Source organism: Dipteris shenzhenensis, chromosome 12 (assembly GCF_047967505.1).
Source record: "Dipteris shenzhenensis isolate YYH24624 ecotype China chromosome 12, Dip_SZ_1.0, whole genome shotgun sequence".
Lineage (NCBI taxonomy): Eukaryota > Viridiplantae > Streptophyta > Polypodiopsida > Gleicheniales > Dipteridaceae > Dipteris > Dipteris shenzhenensis.
In genome coordinates, this window is record NC_141607.1 from 26,939,292 (window position 1) to 26,947,465 (window position 8,174).

Consider the following 8,174-nt stretch of genomic DNA (forward strand, 5'->3'; position numbering starts at 1 on the left):
GCGTGTGCGTGCGTGCACGGGTGTGTGTGTGTGAGAGAGAGAAGAAGAAGAAGAAGAAGAATATATTATCGTCCTCTGAAGACCAAAACCGGCCTATGGGACCTGAGCAATACAATATCACAAGTACATGAAAGCTCCTCCCGAAGATGGGAGGGTGGAAAGAGAAACCACCTTCTAGGATTCAGGTGGATTCCTATGCTTGAAGAGCTTATACACAAATGTTCCTAAAGCTGAAGGTGACCCTTTATGCAGCAAATCAGCCAGTTTGTTATGTCCCTCAAGGAGGTGATTGAACTCTTCCCTAATGTGTGCATAGTGAGGGCATATCATTACCATGTGTTCTTCTGTTTCAACCATACCTTGATCACATAGTTGGCATATTCTACTCTCCCTTGGCATCTTTTTCCATCCCCCTGTTTCTATTTGCAGCTGGTGTGATCGGGTTTGCATGCAATGTGTGCATGTGCTGGCATGCACACGATTTGGCTTTTGAAAAGACAGTTATAGATACATATGTATGCCTCTTTCTGTCTCTTTTTCTCTCCAACTCTCTTTGTATATGTGTGTGCATGCACATATTTGTGCACATGCATACATGTATGGAATATCTTAGATGGGGGTGTTCTTGCTTCAAGGAACATTTCAGGTCTGGGACTAAGACATGATAGCCAGTTTGTCCCCAATACAAATAAAATGGATACATCTGTTGGGATATTTCAGAGTCTCAGTGTGATCAAGCTTCTAGGTCTAGTGTCAGTGTGAATGGGGTTGTGGTTTGTCTTGTGTGAGCTTGAAAGGTCACTTGACCTTACACACACATGCACTCGTGCGCATGTGCACATGCATACGTTTTTTTTTGTGAACACACACACAGGTGGATGCATGTACACTTACTCCTAGTACAAAAATATATATCTATCACTTGTGTGTGGCACAAGAAGATTGGTGAAAATTTATACTTTAAGAGCTATTGAAAGCTCTATTGAGCTTGAGGCAAGTGAGTTGTCATTGGCTTTTGCAAGGGCTCACTGACCCTTTTTCTTTGAACCAGACTATGGGATATTTCAAGAGCCTTCACCCATCACCTCTATTGAATGGATGGTTTTTGACAAACAATAATGATACACAAACCAATATTTGCCTTTTTGGCAGTTGCCCTAGTAGCTATTGTATTGGAGTCTATCCAAACCTTGTCGTCCTTAGAAAAACTTTTTGAGAGGACCTCTTATTTGCTAAAACGCTCGCTTATCTACTTGAAATTCGCATTGGTCTCAATCAAGCCCTTGTTGCAATTTGTCCTTTTACTACAACTTAGCATCCTTTGCAACTCCTCGTAGGCCTTCTAAAAAAGCCTTGGATGTTGGCCATTGCAAGGCTTCTTTCTCAGCCCAATTTAAACTTAATCTCCTTATTGCAAGTTTTTTTGTGTTCGTATTAGAGCCAACTCTATCTTGCTTTGAGGAGCTCTCTTTATTATTAGTTCTTGTTGGTGCATTGTTCAAATGCATCTTAGGCACCCCCATGCCTTTACGGGCTTGACCTTTTGTTCGAGTAGTTATTGCTACCTTACAAAAATTTTAGGGCATGGACCCTCAAAAGAGAATATGTTAATTGTAGACTATTGGAGCTTAGTCGCACACTTAGCATTAGAGTATGCGGCACAATTTTAAAGAAGTATAGTACTAAAGTCACCTAGATGTTACATGGTTAATAGAGTTGTAGTACCCTGCAAGCTTACCAACTAGGCAGATTTGAACTACCATTACATATCCAATGGAGCACACCTTGAGCCACTCCCTATGCTATTGTGCATAAATGATATTTCATAGTAGACTATACACTCGCACTGATTAGTTTATAGTTAATAACCAGATAGCTTGGCAACAAAAGGGAAATGGGGAGAAATATGATCATTTTGTTTATTTAGGGGGGTACAATCTCATATTTAAAAAATACTAATAAGTTTTTGGCTTGCATTGGATAATAGAGACCTTGAATCCCGTGCCTCACAAATTCTCTTATAGTAGAGTCCTACAAGTATGTTGTGCCTTTCTCAATTATTGCATGGTGACCAACTAGGTCTTGAACCATTCTTCTTACTTTTCTTATGTCTTCTTATTTCTACATAGATAAATCTTTTTTCCTCCTCCTCTAAAGAAGACAGACGTTGCCAACTTTCTAAAATCTCCTAGGGAGGGAATGGTGGGAGCTAAGTTTGCATGTTTTATGTGGTGACCTTTACATGGCACAATGCATAATACTTTTGTCAAGATCATGCAAAAGCTACTTGTGGCTATCATCTCTTTCACTAGAGAGTGGGTTTTTAGCCATATTTTCTTAATCACTTTCATGGTTTTTCCCTTCTTTATATGTAACTAAGAAGCACATAGCATTCCATGAGTCATGATGCACCTCCATGCACCATGGGAAACTCTTGGTTTGTGAGTTTATTCTACAAGGACATTTGAACTAGTTTTATCAAGCGTGAATGTCTACTTTAACTTTTGGGCTGCATATGTTACATATCAATAGAGTATAATATATTGTTTTGACTATACTACTCAACAATCATAGCCCCTCCATAAAGTGTTGTGAGATGGCATTTGTCAATTTATGCACTTAGGAATCCTTTGCATTCTAGATTTTAGAGATACAATACCAAGAGATAAGGTTTGTCAAGGCACCCTTGGTGAAGAGAAGCATTGAATGAAATGTTTTAAATCCCTTATAGATCGTTAGTGAGGCTTATCGGCTTTGTTGGCCACTAATATGGCAAACTTTAGCAGAACTAACAATGGGTGAATATTAGTTGTACTAGGTATACTACCAGTTTAGCTATATAGTGTATTGTGGTATCTATAGCATAGGTTTTAGTTTCCAAAAAAATTGCCAATAGGATTGACTTTTCTTAAAAGACATTTGTTGATATAAATGTTTGCATGAGGGCGTTTAAATTATTTTGTTCTTCCAAGTCAGCATACTAAGAAGTGTCACAATTGAAGGTTTTTGAGCAATCTTGGTAGATAGATTTCATAAGAAGACTCATAATAGGATTATAGTTGCATGCTTTTTAATGGAGGATTATATTGCTTTCTTGATTTATAAATCTATCATTAGTCAATGTTAAAGTTAGAACCAAAATTATCTGAGTTTCTTTTAAAAAAATGATAATGTTTGAAGTATTAATACTTAGCTTAAATCTTGTCTAACTTTTGAACTACCATGCCATGCTTGTTGACTCAATATAGCTACAATATAGATCACATGCGCGCACTCTTTTTTTTTTTGAAAAGACATGCCCATGCACATGCATGCACATGAACATAGGCGCATACACATGTGCGTGCACACAAAGCAATAATCCATCCATTTATACATGAATGTTCCAATTGGCTATTGGGCTACATAGCTCTTTAGTTAAGTTGATGTCTTAATGTCATAATAGCCTACATTTGGATAGATGTATTTCTTTACCATAGCTCCCTTTTGATCCTTTTTCTATGTTTATTATATCATCATCCACTACTTTATCACTCTCGGTGTCCATGTGCAAATTTTAAAGATTATCTAGTGCTTCAATTGTCATGAGTTTCATAATTAATGCATAATTTTGCTTCTAGTCTTAATCTCAAAAAACTTGCCATGACCAAACTTGAACCTTACACTATACTCACATTGATAGCTTGCATACTGACAAACAGAAACTCGACGAAAGCAATAAGAAGACTCTCGAAGAATGCATGGCTCAAACAACTCTCCAATTAGAAACAGAGCTAAAAAAATGACTTGCTGTAGCACCTTGTATACAGCCTACAAATATTAGGTCAACAAAAGGAAAAGTCATGAAGAGAAAAATCAAACTGCTTCAGGGAGAACAAAATTACAACTTATATTTATCTCCTAGTGCATATAGACGTGCAAGCATGCAGCAAATTTAGCTGAGTCTTTCCAGCAGAAAATGTGCATTAGGACTCGTCATACAACATCATGTAGATAGGGTCTTGCAAATCTCCATTACTTCAAATGAATATGAGATCTCTCTTAAACCCTGGCATTCTGTCCAAATATCTTTTGAGGTGCATTTCTCAGAGGAGCATGCCTTGGCAAAGATCGAGAAAGCCGTGGATCCACTTGCAAATGATAAGCATTGTTTGTCAAGTCCTTCATATTTTGAAGTAGCCCTAAAGCCTGCACCACTTCCCCCATCAGTGGCCTTACTTTTGGGTCCCGGCTAAGACAACTATAAGCCAAGCTGACAGCTTTGAAAGCCCCCTTCTCAGAATACTGTCCAAGACGAGGATCAATTAGCTTAAACAACTTTTTCTTCTCGCTCAAGTACGGCCTTGCCCACTCTACCAAGTTATGCTCCCCACTGGCCCTGGACTTATCTATGGATCTCCTTCCCGTGACCATTTCCAGTAACACAACACCAAAACTATATACATCACTTCTTGCTGTTAGATGCCCTGCAACAAAGGTAAATGACAAATCAGAAGGCTTCAAAATAAAAAAGTCTCGCTAATTACATAGCAGCATAGCTACAATGATTTAGGAACAGCATAGCCATAAGGAACAAGTCATCTAAAGGAACATAGGCTTACCAGTCATAACATATTCAGGAGCAGCATAGCCATAGGTTCCCATGACCCTTGTGGAAACGTGGGATTTATCTCCCTCAGGTCCATCCTTAGCAAGCCCAAAATCAGAAAGCTTTGCGTTGTATTCCTACAGAAATTATCAATGGCTCCTTCAGGTCAATTACATACAGGTCGTATGGTTCTATCACAAGGTAACCCAAACATACAACAACAACTATACTACTCACCGCATCTAGAAGAATGTTTGACGTCTTAAAATCCCGGTAAATAACCGGTTTTTTTCGACTGTGAAGGAATGCCAGACCCTCTGCAGCGCCCAGAGCAATCTTCATCCTTATAGACCATGCCAGAGGCAAAGCTCCTTCTGAATCGGTCCCCTCAAAAGGTCAAAACACCAAGTTCTATTCAATAAGGAAAAACATCTAGCCAAATAACACAATCCTGTTGGCTTACTTCGGAAAAGATGATTTTCCAAGCTTCCTCTCTGCATGAACTCGTAAACTAATAATCGTTGGTCGTTTTCGATACAAAATCCAACCAGCTTGACAAGGTTGGGATGATGAAGCTGCCCAAGATAGTACACCTCGGCCTGCATGATGAAGGGTGGGTTCAATAATAAGGAGAATGAGGAACAGAAAAGAATGAGACCTGTGAACTATGAAAGCTTACCAGCCATTCGGTGTGACCCTGCAAACTATTGCGGTTCAAAGTCTTTACTGCCACCGTTAGACCCGTCCCTGGCTTGACAGGGGCAGTGCCGTGTTCATCTACCCAGCCTTTGAACACACAACCGAAGCCTCCCTCGCCCAGAAGACTGTCTGGCCGAAAATTTCGCGTGGCCACCTTCAGATCATAGAAATTGAACTTTCTCAACTGAGACTTCGCCAGCAGCTCCTCCTCACTGCGAGGAGTACTACTTCCGTTGGAATCAAAACTCTGTATAGGGGGAGGCGTGTCACGAATCTCCTTGCGAGGCTGGTCTGCATAATTCGAACGCAAGATCGGTTGTGAGTCATGGATTTGGAGCCTGCATAAACTGAATCAACACAAATGAAAGCATTTCTCGCTGGAGAAAGATTGCAACATCTCGTTCAAGCAGCTGGGAATGAGCTCCTACAAGGGCTATCCATGGCAGAATTCTCGATCTTGGCGGGGGAAGTCCAACAACACCAATGCCCGCACTGAAAGAATGCGAGCAAGCAACATTCGCCATCATCACCGGAGCTCTGCGTGCCATTGTTGGGAATGGCTCCGTTATCGGATTTCTGCAATCGCGGTACCTCACCTAGTCCCATTCTCAACGAAGAAGCAGGCCAAAGATCATCTCTTTCTGCTGCCTGTCTGCCGTGCCTTTCTCTGTACTCTCTCCTTCTTCTTCCTCTCTTCCAATTCCCCCCCTCTTCCTCTCTCTGTGTCTGTCCTCCCTACTTCTTCTTCCCTTCCTAGTCTCCCCCTCTTCCTCTCTCTTTGTCGGTACCCCCTACTACTTCTTCCTGCCTTCCCTGTACCCCTTTCTTCCTCGCTCTTTGTCTCTATCTCTATGGCTGCGTCCTTGCGGTTTCGTGTTTACTGGACAGCGTCGTTGATGTGTACTGAAGTGCAGGCACAAAACCCGGCAGGCCAAGCTGAATTCCGAGCCGCTTCGTCGTGGACTCTCTCTCGAGGACAACACCCGTCCCTTCAGGCCACCGTTTTTCACCTACCCATACCGGTCCCCTCGAGGATCATATGCACATTGCAGTCGCCGGGGACCCCCTCTCTCTTTGTCTGTGCAGTGTGGCCATCAACGTCTGTTCCGCTGTGTCCCTCGCCCCTATTCCTCTCCCTCGCGCTCTCTGAGCTCTCTCTATCTCTTTATGCGCATTGCCCATCTTTCTTCTTCTCTTGCTCTGCACTGTCCGCTCTACGTTCCTGAATTTCAATTGACGAAGTATAAGGTCTCAGCGGTCGAATGCTTTTTGGGCAGAACGGCGTATGGTAGTCAGTAGCCACACACCCGCACATACTTCCTCACCCACCAACCACGGTCCAGCGCTCGCGCACACAGCTTGGCGCTTTTACTTTCACACGTCTCATCTTAAATCCATTCAATCCAATGAATCCATCCAGATGCGTCACGGTCTGCTGGCTGAGCAGTGAGCAGCGAGGTTGATTCACGCTCACAATCTCTCTTTTTGATTGGCTCTCATTGTCGTCCCGGGCTCTCTTTCTCCCGGCAAAGATTGGAAATTGCAACTGCCCCACAGTCAATGTGAATTGATTGCCCACTACGTACATACGTACAGGCTACAGCTAGCCGCCCTCTGCTTTGCCTCTCGACATATGTCACCTTACACTCCCCTTCAACGTCCCCTTCCAAGAGGCTCACTATCCCAAAGAAGTATTGTCCAACTCATTCACCTCCACAAAAGCAGTATGCCCAAAGAGTCGTTTGTTCACTTGGATTAGGTGCACATCTTATTGGTCCTTGATGTAGATGGCATAGGGAAACTTCGAGAAGACTTCGAGCATGCGGCACCGGCATTTCCTCAATAGAAAAACCCACCTTTCCCAACCGTCGAAGGCCAGGGGAGTCGACACATGGCAGTTCGGGCATGGGACCTTTATGAAATTTTTCTAATCCAACGGTCTAGATGTACATTCTTGTGACCCAATCCTTTGAGAGGCAATTTGCACAAATCAGCAACATATCATAACTTTTCTTCTCGATAAAAAGGAGATGATTATGTATTAAGCGCAAAACAGAGGAAATGCAAAAGAAAAGAAAGGACTGCCTCCTGAAACAAGAAGGCAAATGTAGTGAGCTCACTCGCCCATTACAACAGATAATTGTCGAAAAGCTTCATGCTTCCTGGCAAAGTACCTAATTGTCACAAGAAGATCTTGCATAACTTCTTCATGAAGCATGATCATTTTTAACACTACCCTTCAGCCACACTGATATCGTAAAAGTTTCATATTTTATTTAGGTTGCCCTTAAGGTCTTCAATTTTAGGTCCACTTGGTGCTTGCTTATGTCTAAGAGGCCTTTCCCACACACTGCAAGCTGGCAAATATGCCAGCACAGGCAGGGATCCACCCCCACAATTATCAAGCGATTCTTGAAATCATCTAATCCATAGCTACCAAATCAATATTGAAGCTTTTTGAGGTTCTTAATATGGGATGCAGTCATCTTTTGAAACCTTCATATGTTGTTATTGACGTATGTGACTTAGAAGTTCTGGAACAAGACCTAACTCCACAATGCTCAGGGAGAGAGGGAAAATTTCCAATTCCAATGGGGCACCTACAATGCCATAATATGTCAATGAGAAGTTTGGACTGGATAGGGGAACAGAGCAAACCTTAGCATATGTGGGCATATTTGCCATCTTAGCAAATCATGGGAACACCCTCTAAATTGCTCTTCCTAGCCAATATTTTATATGTGTGCATGCTTCTTTCAAGTCACCTCTATGTTTGTCAAAAATCTCTCTACTTATCTTTCCTCTACTCATAATTGCCATTTCTTTGCTCGAAGTTATTGGGTTAGAGATGAGGCTTGGTGGGGCGAGCTTTCTTGAGTTAGAAAGT

At 42.0% G+C, this 8,174-nt stretch overlaps 1 protein-coding gene across 2 annotated transcripts; it reads right to left on the reverse strand.

The window, feature by feature from the left end:
• Window positions 1-3,807: 3,807 nt before the first annotated feature.
• On the reverse strand, window positions 3,808-6,633 carry LOC147896046 (receptor-like cytoplasmic kinase 176). Of its 2 annotated transcripts, none has more exons than XM_087382284.1 (6): window positions 5,716-6,633; window positions 5,268-5,578; window positions 5,052-5,187; window positions 4,826-4,959; window positions 4,602-4,725; window positions 3,808-4,466 (listed from the first exon to the last, which is right to left on the reverse strand). In XM_087382284.1, exons 1-6 carry the CDS (start codon window positions 5,891-5,893, stop codon window positions 4,042-4,044), a joined length of 1,308 nt encoding a protein of 435 aa, XP_087238410.1. In that variant the 5' UTR covers window positions 5,894-6,633; the 3' UTR covers window positions 3,808-4,041. The 2 variants fall into 2 exon arrangements, with proteins under 2 accessions (XP_087238410.1, XP_087238409.1); XM_087382283.1 differs by having other exon boundaries at window positions 3,809-4,466; window positions 4,826-4,962.
• Between the last annotated feature and the right edge of the window lie 1,541 nt (window positions 6,634-8,174).